Source organism: Cloeon dipterum, chromosome 3, assembly GCF_949628265.1.
Source record: "Cloeon dipterum chromosome 3, ieCloDipt1.1, whole genome shotgun sequence".
In the NCBI taxonomy this organism is placed as follows: Eukaryota; Metazoa; Arthropoda; class Insecta; order Ephemeroptera; family Baetidae; genus Cloeon; species Cloeon dipterum.
In genome coordinates this window covers 35,620,416-35,644,959 of record NC_088788.1, presented here as the reverse complement: position 1 = coordinate 35,644,959, position 24,544 = coordinate 35,620,416, and the positions used below count along the sequence as shown (strand labels likewise).

The window sequence follows — 24,544 nt, the reverse complement described above, 5'->3', positions numbered from 1 at the left end:
CTTTCAAAAATTTTACCAAATTAGTAAATCCATTTTCCTCTTTCACTTACGGAAATAAATAGATAAAATCAATCTATAAAGATTTGCAATTTACCTTTTTATTTGGCAACAAAGAGCTCTTACAAACTTAAGTGATCTGCACTGTGTCACAAAGGTGCACACATTCGCTCACTTAAAATCATGATTTCTTTCAAAAATCCATTCACACAACATGTGATAAAGAGAAAACCAGAACAACAAAGCCTTCAAGTTGAATAGTTTAAAACAATGTTCACATCACGAATATACAGAGTGTGTATTATTTTCCTTTTTTTTCTTGGTTAAATACATGGCACAGCAGAACATTTTTGGAATAATGCGATCTTGATATACATTAGCCATCAACTCTGGAAGTAATTAAATTATGTGCTAAATGCTGAGAGCTAAAATAAAAAGTTAGTACTCTCTTTTTAAACATCTTCAACGGGAAATGAGAGTTTGATATTTATATCTTTATATTTTTAGGAAATTTACAAGACTTGTCAACAGTACGATTTGCAGCTACTGAACTGAAATGTCCATCTAGAAATGCAGGTGATAATACGCATCGACCATGAAAGCAATAAAATATAAAACCCCTTGGAATTTGAAAACGGAAGAACACACCCTGCTCTTTTTGATACTGAAATAAAATAAATCCAATCACATTTGCTTTGACGTCATCATGTGGGAGTGTGGCGTTTCAACGAGAGTTGCTGCCGGCCTCGCTGAGAGAGCTGGCAAAGCTGGACGCCGAGTCTCCAATGCCGGCCTCGCACGCCTCTTGGAACAGCTCCGGCCGCACCATCTCCATGACCGACCACGCCATGTTCTTGGGCATCCTGCCGGCGTGCCCCTCGATGAAGGCCAGGGCGCCTCTCTTCAGGGTCTCGCAGTTGAACTCGTCGGCCAGCAGCAACCTGGCGGCCACGCTTTCCGCGTCCATCGTGTCCAGTAGCGCCCTCTCGCACAGGCACGTGAGGCCAGGCAGCTCGTACTTGACGCCGGCCGCCAGCAGCGAGGCGGCCACCGAGTCCAGGTTGTCCACGCGCCCCGTGTAGATGTACCTCAGGATCTCCTGCAGGTTCTCCGCGGTCAGGTCGCTCAGGTCCAGAATCGGCGTCTCTGCCGGCTTGGTGGGCAGCTCCATCTCGGAAATCATGCCCGCGAGGCGCGGAGAGCGCGCGCCCAAAATGCAGCAGTGCGCCGGGAAGAGCACGCCGCCGGCCGCGCGCAGTTTGATGTCGCCCTTGGCCCAGGGCAGTTCCGCCGGGGCAAGGTCGTCTTCCGAGCTGCACAGCAGAGAACCCATGTCCTGAGACAGACTGTGCTGCTCATCGTTGCTCCCCGTAGGAACAACCTGACAACAATTGATTCAAAACATTATTAATTATTGCGTTTTAAAACATTTTTATCATAAATGAATGGATAATAAATACTGGTTTTTAAGTAAATTTTATTTATAGAAAATTTGTGAATTTGCCTTTACTTGAAATACCATTTAAAGAATAAGATTATCTGTTGTTAAGAGCCTCAGCCAGGAAGAAAGCTGATTTAATGAGTAAACCGTATTTCATCGGAGAAGCGGAGTTCATTACAAATAGCTTGTTTTCATGAGTAAGTTAAAAGAAAATATCAAGAAGATTGCTAGACCCTTGATATGGATTTGTTTCTAGAAGAAGCGTTCCATAAGACTGCTTAATTATCTACCCTTTAAAAGTCATCAGAGATTGCCTGAGAATCTGAGATAAAATAAATACTTGCTCTAAAAAACACATCTTTCACTTGCTCATTCCTTTAGGCTATTTTTAACATTTAAGTATAATTTATTGAAAGGCCTGACAAAGGTAAACAAATTTGACTTTTTCTGCAAAAATATTTTGTTTAATAAGAAAAAGCTTGACATTCCCAGGTTGCTGTTTAAATTTTAGAGGAAATCAGCCAATCAAGCGGCGAGCCCTGTCTCTCTACTGTAAAACCACGATTAATTTTACAATTTAAGGAATATTTCCTCATAATTCGCACACCAATGAATAGATCACGACAAGAGGGACCAAAATCAAGCAAAAAATCATTGAATTCATCTAAAATTTGGTTTGCAGTCAAATCGATCAGAATTTCATTTTTGTTTAAAAAAATCCCTTTAAGGGTTAGTTTTGAGCCTTGATAATTTTTAATGGTTTTACATAAGAAAAAAAAACAATTCTGAAAGCTGATGAAAAATTTCCTGTTTTAAACGTTGACAAAAATTTTCTTGTAACTTTTTAATTTCGGAAAAATTAGGTAAATTGAAAATGTGTAAATTATGTTGAGATTCATTTTATTATAATCTTTAAATAAAAAAAAATGTCCAAATAATAGCAAAAATTATCCACAGATCGATTTGTCTTATCAAGTAGCGTCTACACATTTAGTAAAAATTGGTATTAATATTCGATTTTTAATGATTTCCTATTTCAAAGGATTTTTAACCTTCGGTGCTCCAAACATCGTAAACTCCGTCCGATCAAAAATGATAACTCTCTAAACTCCTTGTATATTATACATACGATTTTTTTAATTACTTTCACAATATATCATGAATGAACGAACGCTAGCCCTAAAAACCGGAATAAAAAGCAATAACACGTAAATTCCCGAGACGCAGCGTTTTTGGAGACTAGTTAAAACGTAAAAAAACTTTTTTACGTTTAACGGTTCTATAAAGCATGCTTTGTTAATTACTACGTGTAATACGATTACGATAGCCGCTCTTTCAATTTACACGCGCTTGTTTAACAGCAGACAATAATATTTTCCTTTGTCAAACAAACCGCAATCTTTAGCACGGAAACGTCAAACCTGAGTAATTAATCGTGTTGTTATGTTAAAATTCTATTTCAAGCGTACTTGTTTTGATAAAAAGTACGGAGTGAAATTTAATACTTGGCAACTGAATATGCCATTTAATTTTGTAGAAAGCAGCAGCTAGGCCTTGGAATGTGCTTGGTTGAACTTTTATCTACTTTGCTGCACACTTGTGCGCTTCACGCGAAATATCGATTTGGCGCAGTTTTCAATGGAATGCTGATGGTCAAGGTCGCAGGAGCTTGACATTGGGATTTCACCTTCGCAGCCGCTACTTTATATAATAAATCTTTTTCTCGAGTTGCTACATCTAAAATCCGATGCTATTTGAAATTTACCTGCACTTTACAGACTAGACGGACGTCCCCCGATTGGGAGAGCATGTGTTTCTCCGTGATTTCCACGTCTTGGTGTCCGACCGAGACGATATTTTTGGTTGCTCCCAGCGACACGATGCATCTGGCCAGCGGAGTTGTGTCAAAGCGGCCGGTCTGTCTGCAGAGGACGCCAAACTGGAAGTGGACAGTGGCTTGCGTGCCGGCAATGTCTTCGGGCCAGCACCTGATCAAAATTCGTCCGTCAGACGAAATGGGCGGCATTAATTTGTGATTCAGCCATTTACCTCAGAAGGTTGAGACAGGCGACCACGGGGCTCATGAGCCGCGAACCGTCCATGCCGGTCCAGAAGCGGATGCTGAGGTTCCACCGGGTTCGCAGGCCGTTCACATTGAGTTCGAAGGCCTCGCTGTCGAACACAGGGCTGTGTCTCTTGCGGCAGTTGTGCCCGAATTTCTTAATGGTCCACGTGTATTTGTACATCACATCGCTTGCGCTCGGCACCAAAATCTCAACCCCGTCTTCCATCTCTGTCGTCTCCAGATCTGGCGATAAGGACCTTTGATCTGCGAAAATAAAAAAATCAGTTGATCAGGACCACGGTTTAAATTAATGATGAATATAATTAAAACCAGGCTAAAAAAAAATTAATGATTTCAATTAACATAAATTTTAAGTTTATTTTTTTAATAACCTTTTAGAGTGTCGGAAAATACTAAACGATCCAGTCAGAGAGGAATTTTCATTATTGAACAAAAATTGTATTTCCTAAAAATGTTCCAGGTAAACATCACAGAAACAAATTTGAGGAAAAATTTGCATAAACCTGCTTCATCTAATCGTGCCAAGAGGCTCGAGCAATATGCTAATGAAAGGGATGTTGACAAGGATTCCGAGTAAAATTGCGTGCCAAGAACGTGTATCAAGACTGCATGCGTTTTATTTTGATTAGTCACACTTCCTATCTTGCGGTTGAGACACATGGGCGCCAACTAATGGGTAGCACACATATAGGAATATGTCACAATTTTATTTCCTCAGGATCACGCTGATAAGAATAAATTGCAATCTGTGTTGAGGTTGTTTGTTATGCAATTTATTATTTCTTACTAGGCGGAAACCCCAAAATTCTCGTTAAATCCTTTCTCAGTGGCCTTACTATTTGTGCAAGCAAGTGACACTGATGAGAAGTGCGGCTGATCCAATTTAATTGCGTGCCCCCAATCGAGCGCACTCTCGCCGCTCTGTCTCTGCACGCTTCAATGGTAATGCAATGCAACGTTTCTACATGATTACCGCGCCACGCCAATTGCAGCAATTACAAACGTACTGGAGCAAATTGTAACTGTTTCTGACTGAGCTATTCCTAGACTTGCCCTGCTTAAGGGTTGCTTTGTCGCCGAGAAAGCTCAGGTGAAATGAGCCGGTGTCGTCTGCAAGAGCACGTTATTACTCAGGAGAGAGAAAATTCAAAGTCTGCTCGTGATTTTTGTAGGCTTCGTAACTTTGCTTCAACGAGTCCATCGAATTAGAACAAGAAAATTGATTTGAGACAGCTCTTGACCCATTTTTCTTTGTGAGTCTGCCCCACTAAACCCGAATTTAGGATAGGCAATTAGTCGAATTGTCTGGCTGCCGAAAATTTAATTAACTAGTTTGCCAAGCGGAAAGACGAAACGAAGCCTCTTTGACTTCCGCAACGACCGTGGCCGAGTTTGAGCGAGGGAAGATGACATTCGCTTCCCGGGAGATAATTTAACCCAGTTTAGATGCTTGTTTTAAAACAGTTCTGCTCTGTTTAGTTACTCCCTTTGATCCATTCTGCTCACCTTTCCAACTCGCTGCTTGTAATTCGCAAGGTCGGCGCGCTTGGTTAATTTGAAAATACTGTCGTCGGCTACACCCTGCCGCGCGTTGCAACGAGTCGCCGTGTTCAGTATCAAGTTTATTTCAGCACATTTAGCATTTAGCAGAATTTAGCATTTAGCAGAAACGATTAACTCGAGCGTATTTACTTGGTAAAAGAGCCACCATCTTTCTAAAAAAAAATCAACAGTTTATCCCTGCATTGGACCAGGTTTTACCAAATTTATCGATAAATTACCTTAATTTGGAAATAAATCGTGATTTTACAGTGGAGAGCATGCAAACTTTTGAGCCGATTTTCTCAAATTTTCTGTAACTATGTAGCCTATGTTAAACGCAACAAGACTTCATTCAAGCCATCGACTATACAAGTTGCGTAAAACAGAATGGTGTTTATGCAAGATGCAATAATTCCAATTTGTATTCCGACTACCTACGCTATGATGTCACAAGTATGGAGGATAGCTCTATTCACGTCGTGAGCACAAATACATGTTATCCAACAAAATCGTGCTGCAACTGAATAAATGCGGTTGACCATTAATTAATCGTGCAAACAATAGGCAATAACTGACATCCTCCGCGTTACTCTGTTCACCTGATTAATCGAACGCGTGTGAAGAAATTAAAACCTGCAGCGCGAATTGCACAACATGTTATATAAAACAATTTCATCCGCGGAAACCTTTCAATCCGCTAATCCGCTTTAATTGAGCCGCATATAACCGAGTGAGTGAAAGGATTAAGCAAATTACACTGATGATAGGCTTTTTGTTTGTACTCATTGCGCGAGCACTCGCCATTAGTACAACCCACATGCGCAAATAAACACGAGAGGGACCTTCAAACCTGACTGCGCTCTTGACTTTACTGTACAGCATTCAGATAATGTTTAGCTTTTGAATTACGAGAACAGTCAAGACAATAAGTGGATGACGCACATACCTTGGTCCACAGTTTATTTTAGGCCTGAAATATTTGCAAGGCAGTAAAGTCGTTTTTCCTTACAATTAATATTGTTTGCTAATTTAAAAATTATGCAAAAGTTGAGCTACTATTTTTAGCAATACGCAAAAATGCACCACAGGTTTTGTGCGACAAAAAAAACAGCTGGAAAAATTACCGCAGTTTTGGTTTCTTCCGCATTTTGTCACATTTTGCGCAAAGAAACTGTAGGAAAATTACTGTTAATAGTCGTCCATCATAAGAATTTCTGATCTTCAATAAAAATTGCAGAAACATTATTTAATTGCAATGCAGTGGGGCTTTCCGGAAAAATTGCGACTGATTGTGAGCCTCTTTCTAGAAACGCGAGTAAGCGAGTCAGATCTGGTCTTTGAAATTCGGTGCTAGTTGTTTACCAGTTAGAGAGCACACCGCGCTTGAGTAGTCTAGATCTAGATTCAATAATAGCTTGCGAAAACAAGTTGGAATTGTTTTGCACTCATCCAACTTGGTCGAAAACAACTCTGCAGGAGCCCCAGACCGTCTAACTAGCGTTTTTGCACTGCCTCTCGGGTCTCGGGTTCAGTTCAGTTCGTTCAATCGATGCAACGCGCCAGAATAAGCCTTTTGTCAATCTCAAGAGGCGCGCGAGGAGAATATATATATCGAGCCAAGGCTGCTGGATCACACGGAATGCACCGCGCGTCCAATTAAAAACTCATTTGTCATCTTGCAGCTGGCAGAATGCACCTTGTTAGAGCAGACTTGCACTTTCAGCATCTATAAATCTAGGCGTGTTTTTTTCAAGCGAAATTGCGCGTTTCCGCGTACACAGAATCCAAGGTGAGGCACTATTTTCGGACAGAGTGCATTCTAGCGTCGCGCTTAGTTTGTTAAATTATATTATGGCGATTTGTAAAAGCTGATGACGAATTTCCTGGTTTCTCAAGCGGTGCCAAATGGCGTTACCTTCAACTTGACATTAGAGTCAGTTATTTACGGGAATTACCAGTGTGATCTGACTGCAGACGGTCAAACACCGATTTGGAAACTTAACGCGTTAGCACAGTTGAAATAAAATAGAGAACACATGAAATGAAATCACCTAGCGCCTCTGGTTGGTTTATTTTGGACCTGATAAATGCTTTCAAGATTGCGAGACGGTTCCAGGTAGGGGGTGTACGTTATAAAAACAACTCTGATCCACTTAAAACAGTATTCCAGCTTTAAAGAATACTCTCAATTGCAATTATCCCCTATTTTGATCAAGTTTTAAATATTGCGACTCAAAAATTGTCGGACTCTGCGAGCTCTATCGATAAGATCAAATTTGTGCCCTTGTTGGATCGGGTCCAAAGCTTGAATGATTGTAAACAAACTCGCTAAATGAGCTCTTGCCCTCTTTTTCTTTCATCGAATATGTTACGTAACTATTCGCGCATCCGTTAAAAGAATTTCACGTCTCAGAAACACTTTCATCCTTTTCCTCAAAGGTGGGTGCGGATATGGGCTCGATTCGCGTTTAATTTTTAATTAAAAGTACAGCATGTGTGTGGCTGCAGCGAATCTAGAACAAACACGACCACTTCCACGAATTCATGCAGAGCAGCGTCGTTCAAAATAATTCAGAGTGATCTCATTTTCTTATTTACCACCCGACACAAAGTCTATAATTATCCCCACAGCTCTCACACTAGTATGATCTTTAGAGAAAAAGCGCGCGGCCGTCGACAATAACAAGCAAGCAGCGCAACTCACCTCGAAAATTTACACCACCCCTCGAGCAAAATTGTATGCAAATAAGTTTCCAGGTCAGCCAATCGCGGGCCACTTTCTAAAGGCAGTGCTCTGTCTTTTTTTATTGCTCTCCGCCCCGAGGAACGATCGAGCCAGACTGCTTGTCGCTAGATGAAACTACTTGCTTTATAAGAGAGAGAGAGAGAGAGAGAGAGACACGGCGGCTGCTGGTCAGGGAATAATTAATTGTTGGCACACAGCAAGTGATGACTGCGAGCACCGCAGTTGCGAAAATCTCACACTGCGAATAAATTATTTGCTCTCGCCTTTTGCCAATGAGACTGTGTGCATCGCGGTACATTTCCGCTCAAGTGCGATGCATTCGCAAATCGTGCCACTGCCAAGGCTTGAATCGCAATTCGCTTGCATCGAATTTCCCTCGCGTCTGCAGTCAGGAAATATATAATTTTGCAGTTATAACAAAGCTTTTTTAATTTACAAGAAGGCAGCGCGCGAGCAAAAAATGCAGATACTTTCGTAAAAAAGTGCTTATCTGCTCACAGTGAAGAGTGAATTGTGTTTTGGACCGTTTGTAGGGTTCTTAATTTTTTGTCTGTTATTGTTAGCGAGATACAGACAAGAGTGGTCTATTGTTCAGCAGCCTTGATCTTTAATTTAAATAAAAGAGCGATCAAATTTAAATTATCTGAAATACTTATCGGTCAAGTTAAAAATCGTATGATTGAGAGTAAAAATCCCTATAATGTCAGAAATGTGTGGCGCGTGTGTATTTCTAAATCGTGTTTACACTTGGCCGGTATTAAATGATGACGCAAACACAAGCCTTTCGATACAAGAGTGAAATCCGACTAGTGCCAATCGACAATGGAACAGCTGAGGTGAGCAGAAATAGCCATGCAGCGCGCGGAAGTGCATCGCAAATCGAACTCAATTGCGCGCATCATAATTTGGAGAAAAAAAACTATTTAATTGACTTGTGGCTGAACAAAAGAAAACACGATGAATCATTCATAGTGGAGTGCAATCGCGTGCGATTTGATGGCAAGCGGCAGCAACTCGTCGAGGAAAAGCACAATGAACTTAAAAAAGAGCAAACAACGGCCAGCAAGGTCACACCGACTTAATAGGCCCAATCAGCACATGTGATCCGCTCGTGCATTCCCATTACGTCACTCTCGATCTAAAATTTCAGCTGCCATGAGACTCGGATGAGGGTCTTTTAAAAATGTGCCTTGGCCAAAATCCTTTTTGATGAATTGAAATCTGCGAGCGCGCGCGCGGGCTGCAATGAGCGGCGAAAAATCGTGCGGCTGGACCTTGCCCCAAATCGCTGGCAGGGAGTTGCCCGCGTCGGTTGTAAACCTAAGCAAAAGGTTAAGTGGAGAGAGCACGCTTTCAAGACTGCTGTATGCAAATCAATCTCTACTCTCGCACTTCGATTAATGATAAATAATTGCTACACTTGTTTGTTTACTTTATTTAGTATGCAATTTTCCTGTTCACGCAAACGAAAAAAATGCGATGCTAACAACTTGTTTGTCGAGAGTGCTTTTTTAATCTCGCAACTTATTGTTACAAACAATGATCACACACGCTGCTTTACATTTATATTGGCTTACCGAACACGTGCGTGACTATGACAATAGGGAAGAGCTTTTTGTCCCAAAAGACTGGCTTGTTGTTTCCGATCAATCGACCTGAATGAACCCAACCTCAGGCATTCAGACAGAGAGCAAATAATAAATATACCACAAGGGAAATTTAATAGGGTTACGCGGCGACGCACACAACACAACACAACACGTGTGGTACGAAAATTCGTTCTCACGCACCGAAGACCACTTGGGCGAGGCAAGGACCTTTGCCATCGATAAGAACAAAACGATTATTTGATAAAACGCGAATTGTTTACTATGAAGAGAATTCTAATATTGGCTATTTACTTTCGTCGAATGAATCTATTTGTCAATCATCGCACGGCCGAGGGGCAATAAAGGGCCATTTATTTAATTATCATCCTGACCGAACCGAAACGCAGTTGCGAGGTATATGTGTCGCAAAACGAGCTTGTTTTCAAACAGGGCAATACCACAAGCAGAACGATTAGCAAGGTAGGAAATTTCCGACGCGGCATTAATTTGGCGTTTTGCTGGCGCTCGCTAGCAATTATATTTGTCCACTGTGACGTCGCTAATTGTGAGGAAAGCATGAAAATAGATGAAAATACGCTTTCCGACGTCAAGTAAATCGCATGCTAGAAGTGACTTATTGTTAGAGGAGCAAAGTTCAGAGCTTGGGCATCCGCAAATTAAAATCGCCTTGTCTGCGAATTGTTTGGCAATCAACCTTGAGTGTAACGACCTGACCGTGAATCAGTGAAAAATTAATCCAAGAGTGATGAATGTGCGTGACACGAATCAAGGCCTGCAATAGATACTCACGAAAATATACAAGAGAGAGTTTTGCCACAATGGAGACGACAGAGACTGAGAGAGAATGAAGACACAACGGACCTGCCTGTCTCTTGGAGTGATAAAAAAATTTAGATTTCATTTCACACAAGATTGCGTGGAGTTAAGAGCCGCTGAGATTAAATCTCGCAGTTGTTGTTATTATGATAAACCATTAAAAATATTTTGAGCACAGAAAACACCAACCGCTTGAGAGGCGTTTCAACAATTAGTTTAACCACATCAATCCAGTTTGAAGGAAAACGTTAGAATAAAATGGAACCTTCCATCTGCAGTTGCCGAAGAGAGTAAACAGTTGAATACAAGAGGATTTAAGTGATTTATTATATTGTTGTTTTGCACACAGCTAAATTGCAAAACTGTCGTGGTTGCAGAAAAAGTGTGTATTGCAAAGGGCAATGCTCTTGGCAATCTAATTCGAAACAAATATCAAGGATTTGAACTCACCGTTGGTAGATTTTTTGGTAGAAACGAGTGATTTGATCCAGTGTCCAGCACTGAATCTGCGGCGGCTTGAAGTGGACGACCTCCGCGAGTTGGACTCGTGCGAAGTCGGCATTTGAATGCTGTGTTTTGCGCGAGTTAGGCAGCAGGCAGGCTCTCTGAACCCACACTGACAGCGGCTGGTGCGCGCCACTCGCGACTTTGCAACAGATAGCGGGGCGCCGTCGAGAGGGGAAGCCAGCCGCGTCACTTTTGGTGCTCACACAAAACTAATTATAGTTAGATGGCAACGAATAGCACAAAACTGTTGTTCTAGAAAATTTTTGGAACATGTGCCTGACACAATTGCGAATTCAACTTACCTTTATTCTTCTTATTCTTTACCGCCAGTTGATAGAAATTTGTGAAATTAAGAGAACAAAATTCTTCTGTCCATATTTCATATTTCAACTACTACAAAAGCATACAATCTAAAGGGTGGACATTCAACAAAAGCTACAATATATTAATACAACTACTGAGAAGGCACTCTAATAGAGCTTATAATCTTAATAGTTTTAATGGATATATTTATCCCTACTAAAAGTACTCACAATTTATATTATGAAAAGCAGTTTAGAAACTCTAGCTTGATGTTTTTAAAGGTGACAATTATTCAGTCTAGTTTTATCTGTTTTTTTTAAAGCATTTGAAATAAAATTAGTTAGGACCAATCTTCATCTCCACCTGGAACCAGATTTGGAATGGACGAAGTAATGGCCTCGCCAAACCCTTTTGCGATCAATTCTTCCGTCACAGAAAGATTTCCCTGGTAGTAATTAAAGCAGAAGATGATGTGGGTATACCCAAATAAAAATTATTAATTTTACCTCTTCTTCCAAGGATCGCAGAGAAACAGATGGAATGTACACATTGTTGTTTGAAGCAGAGAAGCCTTCTACTCTTGCCATCAATTTCTTGTTGCACTCAGGGTCATAGGTCAACGACTCGAATAGATCGGTTGCTTCTTCTGGCCAACTCTCCTCACTGAAAATGTTTAATATTGTTTTTTTTCTGATGTTACTTGTGTCTTACATTTTTCTTATTCCATCCAGCGAGCACAGAATGGCTTGATGCTTCAGGTCTTGGAACTTTGGATTCAAGGCAAGGACGCTGCTCAAGTTTTTCCACTCAATGTCTCCGTAATCCACATAGAACACTTTCAGCAGGTCTGAGCTCGACTTGATTTTGACAACGGTTCCTCTGTACCACTTGCCGTCACTGTACTTTGCCACCACTAAGCGTCCAACGCCTGCACTCTGTTAGAAAAAACTATATTTGAGTACAAGCAAATTAATTTAAAACCAGCACCAAACCTCCAGTTTGTGCAGCTGCTGGTTTTCTGCCGATTCGTAAAATGTGAGCATCTCTTCCTCCATTTTTTTCAGCTTGCATCTTCTCTCATCTGCAATCTGGAAACTTAATTTGTTAATTTAAAAATTAGCAGGAGACTGAAAATAATACCTGAATGTAGAAAGAGCTTGGGTTCCTCATAGATGACACATGCACCTGCATAACTTCGCTTCCAGAGTCCAAGGTTTCCACGTTCGATGATTCAAAGGACTCAAAGATATCAGAGGAATTGGGCCTTCTTTGAATTCCCGAAAACTCACTCGGGGAGAACTGCTCCTCGATCTTTGATTTGATCATGTTTTTGGCTTTATTAATTTCTTCAGAGGTGCCTTTGATCGTCACTTTTTGACCTTTGACTATAAATGGGAAAATTGTTAAACAAAGAATTCAATTTTTGTATCAAAACCTTCAAAGTCCGAGCTGTCCACCAAGATTTTGGCCCCAGACTCTTTTTGCAGCAAGCGGATGGTGCTTCCACCTTTTCCGATGATGAGACCGCACGTGTTCTAGTGAAAGTTTTGATTATGTTGATCAACCCAAGGTACACAAATAATACATTACCTGAGGAATGAAAAATTCAAGAGTTTCCATTTTGTGTTTGGCAAGGAAATCTTTGATCATGAACTCAGCTTTCTGAACATTTGAAGGCAAACCACGAATCACGCACACTCGAAAGTTATCTGTGGGCACTACACGGGTTTATTAATTTATTGAAAATCAGTGACCATAACGTCAAAAAATTACCTTCGTCTTTGAAAGTGATCCTGGTGGCAGACTTGTCCTGAAATTCCTTGATGTTGATGCCGCCCTTTCCGATCAAATGACCAATTCTATCTTTATCAATTTGAATTTCAGTAAAAGTCCTCTTTCTTTTGCATGGCCGCACTGGCACATCACTCACACACTCATCATCCACCTGTTTATTTTGTCCAAATGATATTAGATAATTGGGATTACAATAAAAAAATCTTACATCGTCTTTCCTTAAATAGTAGATTATCGCCAGTCCACTTCCAATTAAAGTGACGCCAACTGAGAACGGGACGATTTTCACTCTCAAAAAGGGCTTGATGAGTCGATAACCGTGCACCACGAAGAAGTCCATTTCTAATGCGCTGCTTTTGATGAAATATGATTAAAAATAGTTCATGTATACGGTATCTACTTACATGCATTATGTATCATACATGAAGGTTCTGATCTGACACAAATATATTTAAGAATGCGTTATGATGAACATATATGTATTTAATGTGCGAATGTGTCATTGGACCAAAATTGCATAAATACTCTAATTAAATTATGCATGTTTGCAGGATTTTACGGATTTAATATGTACATACTTATGTACATAATGAAGAAAATATTTAATGTATGTACATACATTACACATAAATTGGCTTTATGCAGATAAATATTGCGATTTTGTGATCAAGACAGAAGTCAGAAGTCAAATAAATACATACAAAAGATATTAATTTATACACACGTTTAAAATATTATATATTACAGATTAACATTGCAAAAACCTTTTTAACTTACGATTTGCAGCTGCAATGAGCCCGTGTGGAACTGTAGAAGAAAACCTCTGGTGGGTAATTCAGGTCTATGTGTTCACAGAAATACAATCTTCTCGTCCTCGACTGCTCACGACTCTTTGCGCTTGCTTCTTGCTCTTCACCTTCACACGCAATTCATGAAGATGTCACCCAACGACCCATCTGCAACCTGAGCCTGAGCAGTGCGATGTGCGATCGCGATGCGAGTAGTGCCTCTATGCAACACAATCATATTCACATTTTCCTGCAACAGCTGAAACTGCTGTTTTGCCCCTCTTTTATGACTCTCCTCATTCATTCCATCCATTCGCATTCCAAAATCATCAAAATAAACTGTAATTTCCGTAATTTCAAATCTCTTTTTACGCTTTTTACTTTAATGAATCTAAAATTTACCTATTAAACTAATGTTCCTATGTATTTAAAACAGTTATTTGGAATTTGGATAACAGAAGTCGACGACCCTTATCGTATATCTACACTTGTCTTGCCGCCAATTTACACTCCTCATTTGTACCATAGTACAACATAGTATCATAGTAAGTAGAGTGATTATAACGTTATAATCACTCTAATAGTAAGTAGATAAGAAGAACGACATTTTACCGAGAAGTAGTGTAAATTTATAATTTATCAAGATATCTGTGTCATAGAATTTGTGAATTTACAAAACAAGAGTTTAAATGGAATATGCTTTAAAGTCGTAAAAATCTTTGTAAATTTCGTTTTGCGTTACATCGCGCAACGATCGAGCCGTGGAGCCATTGCAGCGGCAAACAAAAGATCCACCGTCCAGTCGTCCACCGATGGCGAGCGGCTGGCGGGCTGGCTGAATGACCACTCCCCTTAAACCCAGTCAGCTGGTCGTGCATGCATGAGCCTCACGTCAATGTCATCAAACTTACCGAGAGCTGAGAACCGCAAAAACTGAGCGTCTGAATTCGGATTTCGGGGATTTTGGAAGTACTTGCACACCAAAATTCCTTTATATTCTCAAATTGGTGAGATTGTTAAGGTTAAGACCTCTTAATACATAATAGCGGGTGTCACCAAAGCAAAATGAGTGACATCATCGGGTTCACTATTTCTTCCTCTGAGGAATCAGATTCAGAGGCTCCATTTGCCCACCCGCAATACACCGCAGAGGCTCCAGTTGCCCAATCCGGCATTAAGAGACCACGAGGGCGACCAATAGGTGCAAAGAAAAAGACTAAGGTCAGAGAAAAGAGTTCAATGAGATTGAAATCCCAGCAGAGATCGGAAGGTTAGTTGGTGCACTCGACTATTCGTGGAATGTGAATTTAAAATTCTATCAATGCAGAAGCCGCCTCGCCGACATATGAGAAGTTCAGCAAAGAGGAAATGACCGCTTTGTTGGACTGTTTAAAAAAATATGGCACCAACCTGGAGGAACTTGTGAAGATTCTTCCTGGCAGATCATACAGTGAGATTGCTAAATTTTTAGTAACAAGCGAAAGAAAAGGACGCGAGCAGAGAAAGACCAGAAAGTTTTCCGCTAGACTGAGTACCCTTACAAACTTGGAAAACTGGACAGCTGCCCTACACCAAACACAGAGCCCTTTCCTCATGGAAGAACTCTCTATGGTACTAACTGAGATGTTGCTCTCAATTCTTTTAACTAACTTTCTTGTTCTTTAGGCTTTAAACACCATTGCGGAATGTGAACCGCATCCGCTCCCTGAATTGTGCGAAGGGATTGATTTCAAGAAAATGTACCAGTACCTTGCCCTAGTTACGTCAGGAAATCCTCCATGGTATAGTCATGAGGCTTGATTTCTTTACGTTTTTGAAATTTATGTATTATCGTTTTGCAGTGATATGCCCGCCGAAAACATGGCCCTGTTGTCAGCCTCCTTGGACATGGTTAGGCACCATAGAACAGAGTTGCCTTTCACCAAAGCCTTGCATAGGCAGATCTCGGAATTGAAAAGCATTGACATCAACAGTGCCATGACACCCAAACCCATCAAGACCTACAGCAGGAAAAACAAGCAGCCAGCAAAGGTGAAAAATGGCGTTAATTCTCAAATTAGAGGCGATTTAATGTGGAATGATAGTGATTTTTTTATTTAAAAAAAAAATGAAATTTAATATTAAAACAATGCTAACTTTGAAGCCGATTTTCTCAATAACTTACAGTGCTGCCTATGTATTTTTTTTAACTGTACATGATCCTTAGGACCTAATATGTATGTGTGTTAAAGGGGATTTTTTGGGCAAATGCACTATTATTCCTCTTTAATTAAATTCCTATTTAATGTTGAATTATCTTTTAATACTATCTGTTATCGCTTTTTTCTTTTTTAGGTTGAAGGTGAACTGATCAATGCGAGGCTGAATCCTCTGAAGATCAACGAAGATCTGCTTACACTCAGTCGGGATGATGTTCTTCACCTTCCTATGAGAAACGAGTATAAAGAAAAGATTCATTGCGCCAAAGAGGGTAGCACTTTATTTTTCCAACCAGACGGTACTCCTCTGGAAAGAGAATTAGTTTTGAATGCTCTTAGGCTGGAGGAAAGGCCTGTCAACACAATTTACAGGTAATAGTGTCCAAATCCCTTTTCTTGACAGGACTGACACTTGGAAATTAAATTGCAGGTGCACTGGTGAGGACGTGTTCATTTTCCTGCCTTTTTTGAAGAGAGAGAGCCTGCAGCAGGTGCACTTTTCAAGCATCGTGGCGAACCCAAAGCCCCTGGCGGTAGTGTCTGTAGACGTAAAGGCCAAAAAGGACAGCACTCTAATTACTTCCATCGTTCCTGCCAGCAACTTGTCGAATGAGGCGTCGCAGCCCAACGACGAAACCCATGTGATCAGCATCGACAGCCACAGAGCCGCACACGGCAGACCCTATCTTGTGCACAAGCTGCCTGTGGACCCTTCCGTCACTAACATTCAGTATTTCCCTAAACTCATTTCTGGCACTATAGATTCTGCTAGTGAAATGAGCTCACAATCTGAAGATGATCAACCAATTTTATAATAAACTATATGAAAATACAGAAATGGCCTGCACATGATCTCTCCTGCAGGGCTACCCTGATGCCAGGATTTTATTTCTTACCCCAAGCCTGTTTGACCAATCGTGCAATTTTGATATTCTCACTTTTCACCCAAACTAAAAATATACATTTACCAATTTTTCACCCTTCTGTTTCTCAAAAACTTGAAGTGTCCTGAAAATTTCAAGGCAAAATTTAATCTAGACTTCAAGGAACATTAAACAATTCTAAATTTATTCTCAAACAAAAAAGTTACTCAAATTCGGAAAAATTTAAATTATTTTGCAAATTTAAAATTTGTTGGCATGTCGAAATAGGCATCTTTTGGTACAAAGTCTTGTAAGCTCCAAGAGCCTTTTCACTTTTTTTCCTTTTTGTATATAATAGGTGTAAGAGTAAAAAATGATTAAAATAATAATAGTAAAAAGTTCACCCGGATTTTTCAGGAAGACGGACAAATTAAATTTTTGACATCTCTTTACCACCCTAACAAGAAACCAAAATTCAAAATGGTGCTTAAATAAAAGTTGAAAAATTGCAGACGATTTTAAATATCTTGTGGAATACCACGGGGTTGGAAGAAAGTAAATAAAAGATTTAATATCTTAAATCAAGTTTTTATTTAATCAAACATTTCTCCTTTCATACATATAACGCAAACGGACCCAAGATTTCCCCTCTTCTTTTTTTAAACAAATTTCTGATGAAGCTTTCATTACCTCTTCTAAATCACAATTTTACGAAATGATTCTTGCTTGGTACTTTCTCTAAACTTGATAATAAGCAGAATTCAAGCTCTGGATAATTTAAGTGTTGCGAAATAATTAGATAAAAGGGGTCTTGATTGTACAAGTAAGTAGTGATCCCGCCGCTCGCTTTTTATCGTATTACGACGCATCACCAGAATCCATTTTTGTTCCGTAGTGTCCAAAGTCTCGTATGAGATTCAGCATGACTTTGCGTTGGTTGTCGATAACCCGCTGGTCGAGAAGTGGACAGATTCCAACCTTTTCGTACAGACATGCGTGGCTGGCGATGTTTTCCGAGTTGCAAAGGACGTGTATTCCGCAGTCGTAGGAATTTTCTTGTCTTAGGCAGGTGAACTCTTCAAGGTCGGCACCTCCGTCGGCCAGGTATGGCGCCAGCTTCATCACGATTTTTTTGGCTGATGTATAATTTGCCGTGGACATGGAGTCGAAGTGGAAAAACGTGTTGTCCTCTGGCTGGCTGTAGACGAGGAGGCTCCAGTGCGATCCACCCGATTCATCCGACACCACAGAGTCGTTCACCGGGAAGAAGATGAACTTCTTATTCTTGGCGTCCAGCGGTCCGAGGAAGCCGTCCAAGTCCTCCTTGCTACTGCCCTTGATGCACTGCGTCACTTCAGGACTGACGAACAGCAAGTCGTTGAAGTCCTTGTACTTGATCTTCTGCAAGTACTCGAAAAAGAAACCGATAAGAGAATCGTTGAGCCAGTGCTGGCCCTTCAGCAGGTCGACGTCTGACACCCTGAGGACGGTGTCGAAAAAGCTCAAAACCACGGGGTCTGAAATTGGCATTGTGGCTTGATGCAGAGACAGAGATCGATTATCCGGCGCAGCTGACACTGAAAACAAGAGTCAGGAGCTAAAAATGGGTTTCTAATTTTTTTATTACATTATAATTCGTGGAAGATTAAACAATTAACAGATGTACAAACCTTTGCGTCGGAGAGATTGAACAAACTGGAAAATATTTTAACAGATTAAGGGAAAAATATAGTTAATGCCGGTGTTTTGCTGTCGCTAGACTCAATTTTTCAATCGTAAACAAACTAGCAAACGACCAATGAGAGACTCCGACTGTTGACGCGCGAATATCACGAATGCCTTTAAAAATTAAAAGTGAGGAGGTGGACCTCTATTTTTAAAAATTTATTTTGTGAAAAATCATTTTTACCTTATCTTGAAATACTGAGTATCTAAAATTGAGAAAGAAACCAAAAATTTCCCAGGTTGCCGTTTTAAATATTTGATAAAATCGGCTCTCCAGAAGTTTGCATGCTTATCAAGCACACTGTCTCCCTACTGTAAGACTACGATTTATTTCACAATTTAGGGAATTTTCCTCATAATTCGCACACTATATTGGATAGATCGTGACGAGAGGGATCTAAATCAAGCAAAAAAAAAAACATTGACAATGCCCGTTTAACTTTTTGAGAAATTAGGAAAAATCTGATTTAACTGTTTGATTATCGCACACTGCAGAGAAAAAATGCTGCTAAATTTCAAACAGTTCAACTTTCTCTTGTAAAAAATGCTTAATGTTCTTAATTTTTGGCCTGTAACACACTACTTTATTTTTATTTACTTTCACACGCAGCAGGATAAGCTATATAGGAAATAAAATTTTATTATATATAAATCTGATTTTGAATTTATTAGGCATAAATTAAAAACAACAGATATATATAAAGCTGTTCAACAGAAGTATTACTAAAAGTTTAATTAAATATACCTTCTTGTCAGAAAATCAATAGTAAAACTATCACATTTTTTGTTATGTTGTTTGCTAATCTTCAATTAAAATAACCCCCTGAAATATATCCACTACTGTATCATTATAAAAAATCTACGACCTTTAAGGCATAACAGAAATTTTTAACCCCCTTTCACGTAGGTGTAGTCTAATTAAAAATCTTCCAAGGTTTTTGATAGTGATCACAATTTTGAAGAAGCTGCTTCTGTCAAAACCTTAACAGCTTGAAGAGATGAACTGACACATCCATCAAAATTGGAGTGCACAAATCCATCACCAGCTGCTAGCAGAAGTGGAGATTTATTTATAAGAACACAACCAGGAGCTCCAGGGAAAGGCTCCAACACCTAGAACAAAGAATAAATTAATCATATTATTGTGATTATTTATCCAGGAAATCTACCTGGGAATAACGCCATTTTTGACACTTGACGGACTCAGGTTCAGGCCAATGAGGAAAGAGTTCTTTTACTTTGGCTATTAGCTCCAATTGCACCTCATCCAAATTTCTGTCTATGTTCTTCTCCCCAAAGCCGATTGATGTGTGAAAAACGGCAGCCACGGGCAGGTCATCTTTTAAATACAGTTATTTAAAAATATTTCACGGGCGTATTTTGTCACCTTTCTGCCTCTTGCGGTTGTCCAAAGCCACAAATCTGAACACGTCATGGTCATTTATGTACTTGGCGTCCCAAGTAGACTCGGAAGGTGCAGAAATTCTGCTGAAAAACAGTCCCAGTGCAAACCTCGAGCTGTATTTGACTGTTTGCAACTTGTGCGTCAGTTCCTCATCATCACCTTTGCAGAAACCACCATTACTTCAGGCCAGATAATAAATATTCAAATCCATTTACTGAGCAACTGCTTTATCTGCCCCTCAAGTTGCAGGATTTGGGGAACAGGCATGGTGAGAACAACAGCGTCAAAAAGCTCCTCTCTGCCCAATTTGGTGCGGACGAGCCACTTGTTGTCGGGCTGCAAGTCGATGGCACTGACGTGCTGCTCGAAATGCAGCTGGTGACCTCCCTCAGAGAAAAAGTGCTTCACGATCGAGTTGCATCCAGCAGAGGCGACGTAATGCTTTGTGCCATCTGCGAAATCTTTCATGCCTTCCGTTTTGCACTTAAGTGGTTCTAGCACTTTGGACGTCAAAAGGCTATCGTAGAATCTGGAAGCAAAATTTTCAAAAACCACATCAACAATCTGATGGGCCTAAGGAAAATTCAGTTTAAGTTCTTTTTCTAATTTTGACTTTTTCGAAAATTCAGCTGGAAAAAGTTCGCGAAAATTCGAAAAATGGTCCGATTTTGAAATACCGCACACGGGCGGACGCTCCTTACCAAGGGGGATCGATTGGTATTTGAATCAGCACCATCCGACCCACAGGGCCCCTCCTGGGCCCCGAAAAAAAGTTTGAAAAGTCACAAATCGCGTTTTTAGGGCTTAAAAATTAAAAACTCGGCTGCTATAGTTTGTACAGTAAAAAACCAAAAATTTTCAGGCTCACCGTACAATTCTACATCTTTTAGGCCCCTTTTTCCGCCCCCGCCCAACCCCGTCAACACCCTAAAAATCCGTGCTTTTTAAGTGTTAGGTTTGATATTTTAAGCCGATTCGGTTTTTGACTTGTAAATATACGCCTCATCCGCATTATGGATCAGAGCTCAGACGACAACTCGGTACCCCGCCCCTGGCCTGCTAATGCTAAGGGCGTCTCTTAACTCACAAAAAGTGTTTGGCCGTTGCTGTAAATGTATTTTGAGTGAAGAATATTAATTTGTGAGAAAAAAGTGAGCTCATTAATCTATAACCATAAAAATGCTGCGATGGTTTAGCTGTGTTTAAATTTATAAATGAATCTTACTCATTGTGTTTAGCCTGATAATCGGGAGTAGCTGTTATGTACTGGGCACCAAGGTCAGCAGTGCAGCTGCCGTCCAGAGGACTGCGACTTGTGCTCATGCGACCACCTGAAACAATAACAATTATTTATTATTATTCAAAGAGGCTGAGCTTTCTCAAGTCAGGCAGGCCATTAATTATTTTGGGGATGTCTGAAACTGGGAGCTACCTGGACACACTTTAATTAAGTCACGTACCGGCTCCACGAGCTTTGTCCCATACTTGACAGGTAACAGGCAATTTCTTCAGAAGCGAACTGATGAGAGCGCTGGTCAGGCCACCTCCGACAAGCAGCACTTTTAACGTCATCTTCTTGAATGTGATAGCCAGGCCAGTTAAATCGAAGCAAATCGAAAACAACACTGATCAACAGAGAGTAGAGAGTGCTGTTTTTGCTGTATTTACTATTCAAAAGGGGCGTTGCTCTGTTTAGCAGCCACCGCAGGCGGCTTTTTTTAAATGCCAAACTCTGAATTGTCCAGTCACGTTTTTCATTTTGATCATATATATTTTCACATAATAATAATTATGTCTGTAAAATTAACGTAGATCACTTTGAGCCGGGTTTGAGTGAGGCAAGCAGTCGGTTGCCTCTCAGCTGCGCGGCCGTGTCTAAAAGGAAAGTGGTCACCATGGTGTCTTTGTCAGACTTCTTTCCATTGAAGACAGCGGCAAGAGTTAGTCTCGGGTCGAAATTAATCATAAAGATAGAACACTGGTCCTGAAATTGTAACAAATTAATGTTACAGATTAACTGTTAGAACGGTAATAAAATGTAGAGAATTACCTTTTGATTGTAATGGATGGCAATCTTGTCCAGCGAAGAGAGCTCCGAAGTACTTTCCAGAATCAGTCCTGTCACCTCCACAAAATTGTGCTGGCCAGTCTGCACAAAAATAGGTTTTTTCGCGGGTAAGGATTTGACGGTGTTTTTTGGTCAATTTATTAATATCTCATTATTATCCCACGAGTTTTGGGGAAATTTTGATTTGATGGACTTTTCTAGTTATGGATATGGAGCTCTAAAGTTTAAAAAATTTTAGAAGAAAAAATTGTGAAGCTAATTTTTATCCAATCGTGATTTGTGATGAGGTTGGTTTATTTTTAAATTCCTGGAAAACCCTGTAGATTTTGACTGTTACCTGGAAATTGGATGATGGATCATTAACGGTTTGAGATAATGTTTTAAAAATTTGTGAGCAGTCTACCGGGTCATGTAGCTCTAACTTATTGTAGTCACTGACTGAGCAAAAAATTCCATAAAAAATTTAACATCCTTAATATATTTTATTTGGGATTAAAAATTTTGGAATATTTTAATTTTTTATTAGTTTCCAGAGTATATTATATCGATTTTTGCTCTATGATCAGGATGAGCGGGAAATTTTTTAATTATATACAAAACGTCAAAAATGACCCACCAATCAATCTGTCTATAACCTATGTTTAAGATAAATTTGAGCACAAAATGTTAATTTAAATCAAATTTGAAATTTTGCCCCTTCCTCGTAGTTTGTAAAATTGCTAGTATTGCCAAATTGAATAATTTCCACCACTATACAAGGTTCTCATCAGGAAAAACGAAGAGGTCTCAACCGCAAGATAGGTGGTGGCTGGCGGGACTGGCATAGCCAAATTTTTTGCCCAGCGGCTGGCGGCTGCCCACGTGAACCTAAATTTGCCAGCTGGCACGGCATAGCTGGCTACTGAGATCTCAAGGAAAAACCACATGAATGTTGCCAAAAACTGAAGTGTCTAAACCTCAGTGTGAGTCTAATCGTTCTGTCCTTACCGACCAACCCCTTTATATTGGTAATTATGGCATAAAATCACCTGCGGAATGCAGAAAACTTGGGCGAATCTGTGTTCGATTAGCTGAGATTCATTAGCTGACGGGGACACCTGAGATGGCGAGAGTCTCGTCGGTGTGGACTGCAATTTTGGGATTTTGTATCCTGGTCCTTCGTGGTCAGTCAGGCCATAATTGTCAAAAACTATGCAAACGGCCACCGCCCCTGATTTATGCTGGAAACTCTGCAACCTGAGAGGAGAGAAATCAAAGTAGCAGAAATGTGGCAACTAATTGGATTTTGCACCTCTGGGTGAAGTCTACGGCTGGCGTTAGTTTCGCGCACAGGGCTTTTATGTCTGAGGCGGTGGTCTGTTGCAGAAGGGTGTTGTAGAAGAGGAGGGCGAATTTGGCGCTCAGCCCGCTTTTCAACTTGACCAACCACTGGTGCAGCAGAGGCAATCTTGTCGAGGTGAGGAAAGAGCCAAGGCGCCACGACTAAGATTGACTCGTCAAATGATATAAATTTAATCACAGTTCGGAAATTAAACCTCTGAGGATCTGGCTCCTAAGGATGTTTCCCAGGCTACAAGCCTTGTGTGTGCTCCGTGCAGAAGCATCAATGAAGGCAAAAATCTCCACTCAGCCAGTTCAGCCCCAGCTCTAACCAGATGGAGTAAAACCTGAAAGGAACGTGAGTTACGAGTCTGAATAAAAAGTTTGGATCGTCTTATTGTTAGTACCTCACACTCGAGGCTATGGGCAGCTTTGAGCCAGGTCAGAGACAAGTGTGGACAAGCCAAATCGTGCCTCTCAACAATGTGCTCTAGTGAACCCAAAAGGTCGCAGAATTTAACAGGCTTGCTGCAGCCCACGCCCTGCATCAATTCGTAGCTGAGAATCAAAGATTTGTCACAGATGTTTCATCACTAAAATTTCATTACAATTCGATCAGCTCTATTCGAGCTTTTAATGAGTCCTCCAGTTGACTAGCCACAGCGGCAATAGTTTTATTGCCAACCTCTCTGGACACTGTGTCAATCTTCTTGATTTCCATCCGCAGGTGCTCGTACACTGACCTTAATGAGTTCTGAAATGAGAATTGTGAGTAAACTATCTCAATAAAACTTTATTATACAAACATCCTTGATTTTGAAGAGACTTTTTTGTCTTGCAAAAAAACCCAAGTCCACATATGACTTCTCAGCTGCAGCAAACTGCGACAGGGCGCTAATTAGCAAATTCCAAGCGGGTGACTGCAGGAAAGCCTCATCCTTACTGCGGTCCTGTGTAGAAAAACAATGAGCAATAAGATTGAAATGTATTGTATGTATCTATGATATGCATTATAAAAAAGTAACGTTCATAAAGTATTTTATGACATCAAGTATTATGTGTATAATATATGTATGTAATAGAAATTTTTTACAAACCAAACACTCTTTTGCTTTGTCAAAGCTGAGATGAGAAACAGAGTTGAAGAAGTTACACAGGAACTCTTCTTCACGGTCCATCATGGCCATTATTATGATATTAGATAAATATAACGTCAATTTCGATTTCCAATGTCTATTTCGACCAAAATAATGTCCTCTTATTTTTCATTACACTACATTCATAGTTACACAACAAAAACAGTTTCAGGCGATCAGGCGATGACCAACATTCACA

General features: G+C 40.3%; 6 protein-coding genes across 11 annotated transcripts; 1 reads left to right on the top strand and 5 right to left on the bottom strand.

Moving 5' to 3' along the window:
* Positions 1-76: 76 nt before the first annotated feature.
* Positions 77-10,964, bottom strand: LOC135938743 (speckle-type POZ protein-like). Of its 3 annotated transcripts, none has more exons than XM_065482643.1 (4): positions 10,689-10,964; positions 3,488-3,767; positions 3,204-3,426; positions 77-1,378 (listed from the first exon to the last, which is right to left on the bottom strand). In XM_065482643.1, the coding sequence occupies exons 1-4, from the start codon at positions 10,798-10,800 to the stop codon at positions 722-724; spliced, it is 1,272 nt and encodes a 423-aa protein (XP_065338715.1). In that variant the 5' UTR covers positions 10,801-10,964; the 3' UTR covers positions 77-721. The 3 variants fall into 3 exon arrangements, with proteins under 3 accessions (XP_065338715.1, XP_065338717.1, XP_065338718.1); XM_065482645.1 differs by lacking the exon at positions 10,689-10,964 and adding an exon at positions 10,212-10,235; XM_065482646.1 differs by lacking the exon at positions 10,689-10,964 and adding an exon at positions 7,771-8,172.
* Positions 10,965-11,108: 144 nt separating this feature from the next.
* LOC135938742 (tudor and KH domain-containing protein homolog) lies at positions 11,109-14,433 on the bottom strand. Of its 2 annotated transcripts, none has more exons than XM_065482641.1 (10): positions 13,620-14,433; positions 13,051-13,195; positions 12,822-12,993; positions 12,639-12,766; positions 12,484-12,583; positions 12,189-12,433; positions 12,041-12,136; positions 11,760-11,983; positions 11,555-11,711; positions 11,109-11,493 (listed from the first exon to the last, which is right to left on the bottom strand). In XM_065482641.1, the coding sequence occupies exons 2-10, from the start codon at positions 13,180-13,182 to the stop codon at positions 11,389-11,391; spliced, it is 1,359 nt and encodes a 452-aa protein (XP_065338713.1). In that variant the 5' UTR covers positions 13,183-13,195; positions 13,620-14,433; the 3' UTR covers positions 11,109-11,388. The 2 variants fall into 2 exon arrangements, with proteins under 2 accessions (XP_065338713.1, XP_065338714.1); XM_065482642.1 differs by having other exon boundaries at positions 13,051-13,192.
* Positions 14,434-14,618: 185 nt separating this feature from the next.
* On the top strand, positions 14,619-16,703 carry LOC135938741 (uncharacterized). 2 transcript variants are annotated; one of them, XM_065482640.1, is made up of 7 exons: positions 14,619-14,637; positions 14,692-14,900; positions 14,958-15,241; positions 15,296-15,411; positions 15,472-15,661; positions 15,965-16,200; positions 16,259-16,703. In XM_065482640.1, the coding sequence occupies exons 2-7, from the start codon at positions 14,696-14,698 to the stop codon at positions 16,641-16,643; spliced, it is 1,416 nt and encodes a 471-aa protein (XP_065338712.1). In that variant the 5' UTR covers positions 14,619-14,637; positions 14,692-14,695; the 3' UTR covers positions 16,644-16,703. The 2 variants fall into 2 exon arrangements, with proteins under 2 accessions (XP_065338712.1, XP_065338710.1); XM_065482638.1 differs by lacking the exon at positions 14,619-14,637 and having other exon boundaries at positions 14,661-14,900.
* A 562-nt stretch (positions 16,704-17,265) lies between these two features.
* Den1 (Deneddylase 1) lies at positions 17,266-18,485 on the bottom strand. The gene is made up of 2 exons (XM_065482647.1): positions 18,362-18,485; positions 17,266-18,268 (listed from the first exon to the last, which is right to left on the bottom strand). Exon 2 carries the CDS (start codon positions 18,219-18,221, stop codon positions 17,550-17,552), a length of 672 nt encoding a protein of 223 aa, XP_065338719.1. The 5' UTR covers positions 18,222-18,268; positions 18,362-18,485; the 3' UTR covers positions 17,266-17,549.
* A 626-nt stretch (positions 18,486-19,111) lies between these two features.
* LOC135938936 (renalase-like) lies at positions 19,112-21,576 on the bottom strand. 2 transcript variants are annotated; one of them, XM_065482994.1, is made up of 6 exons: positions 21,282-21,576; positions 21,047-21,152; positions 20,037-20,350; positions 19,804-19,980; positions 19,586-19,755; positions 19,112-19,529 (listed from the first exon to the last, which is right to left on the bottom strand). In XM_065482994.1, exons 1-6 carry the CDS (start codon positions 21,391-21,393, stop codon positions 19,365-19,367), a joined length of 1,044 nt encoding a protein of 347 aa, XP_065339066.1. In that variant the 5' UTR covers positions 21,394-21,576; the 3' UTR covers positions 19,112-19,364. The 2 variants fall into 2 exon arrangements, with proteins under 2 accessions (XP_065339066.1, XP_065339067.1); XM_065482995.1 differs by having other exon boundaries at positions 21,254-21,367.
* On the bottom strand, positions 21,559-24,526 carry LOC135938935 (KICSTOR subunit 2-like). Its single transcript, XM_065482993.1, has 9 exons — positions 24,307-24,526; positions 24,016-24,159; positions 23,818-23,963; positions 23,617-23,767; positions 23,425-23,556; positions 23,181-23,371; positions 22,918-23,125; positions 21,872-21,970; positions 21,559-21,805 (listed from the first exon to the last, which is right to left on the bottom strand). Exons 1-9 carry the CDS (start codon positions 24,394-24,396, stop codon positions 21,635-21,637), a joined length of 1,332 nt encoding a protein of 443 aa, XP_065339065.1. The 5' UTR covers positions 24,397-24,526; the 3' UTR covers positions 21,559-21,634.
* Between the last annotated feature and the right edge of the window lie 18 nt (positions 24,527-24,544).

Coding starts and splice junctions, on each gene's coding strand:
- LOC135938743 (XM_065482643.1), bottom strand. CDS start 10,800: ATGCCGACTTCGCACGAGTCCAACTCGCGGAGGTCGTCCACTTCAAGC. Junction 3,427..3,487: donor GCCTGTCTCAACCTTCTGAG/GTAAATGGCTGA, acceptor AATTTTGATCAG/GTGCTGGCCCGAAGACATTG. Junction 1,379..3,203: donor GTCTAGTCTGTAAAGTGCAG/GTAAATTTCAAA, acceptor AATTGTTGTCAG/GTTGTTCCTACGGGGAGCAA.
- Den1 (XM_065482647.1), bottom strand. CDS start 18,221: ATGCCAATTTCAGACCCCGTGGTTTTGAGCTTTTTCGACACCGTCCTC.
- LOC135938936 (XM_065482994.1), bottom strand. CDS start 21,393: ATGACGTTAAAAGTGCTGCTTGTCGGAGGTGGCCTGACCAGCGCTCTC. Junction 19,756..19,803: donor CAACCGCAAGAGGCAGAAAG/GTGACAAAATAC, acceptor TGTATTTAAAAG/ATGACCTGCCCGTGGCTGCC. Junction 19,530..19,585: donor AAAAATGGCGTTATTCCCAG/GTAGATTTCCTG, acceptor TCTTTGTTCTAG/GTGTTGGAGCCTTTCCCTGG.
- LOC135938741 (XM_065482640.1), top strand. CDS start 14,696: ATGAGTGACATCATCGGGTTCACTATTTCTTCCTCTGAGGAATCAGAT. Junction 15,242..15,295: donor TCATGGAAGAACTCTCTATG/GTACTAACTGAG, acceptor CTTGTTCTTTAG/GCTTTAAACACCATTGCGGA. Junction 15,662..15,964: donor AAAACAAGCAGCCAGCAAAG/GTGAAAAATGGC, acceptor TTTCTTTTTTAG/GTTGAAGGTGAACTGATCAA.
- LOC135938742 (XM_065482641.1), bottom strand. CDS start 13,182: ATGGACTTCTTCGTGGTGCACGGTTATCGACTCATCAAGCCCTTTTTG. Junction 12,137..12,188: donor CAAGCTCTTTCTACATTCAG/GTATTATTTTCA, acceptor TTAAGTTTCCAG/ATTGCAGATGAGAGAAGATG. Junction 11,494..11,554: donor TGCGATCCTTGGAAGAAGAG/GTAAAATTAATA, acceptor AATTACTACCAG/GGAAATCTTTCTGTGACGGA.
- LOC135938935 (XM_065482993.1), bottom strand. CDS start 24,396: ATGGCCATGATGGACCGTGAAGAAGAGTTCCTGTGTAACTTCTTCAAC. Junction 23,372..23,424: donor TAGGAGCCAGATCCTCAGAG/GTTTAATTTCCG, acceptor AGTCAATCTTAG/TCGTGGCGCCTTGGCTCTTT. Junction 23,126..23,180: donor GCCGTAGACTTCACCCAGAG/GTGCAAAATCCA, acceptor CTCTCCTCTCAG/GTTGCAGAGTTTCCAGCATA.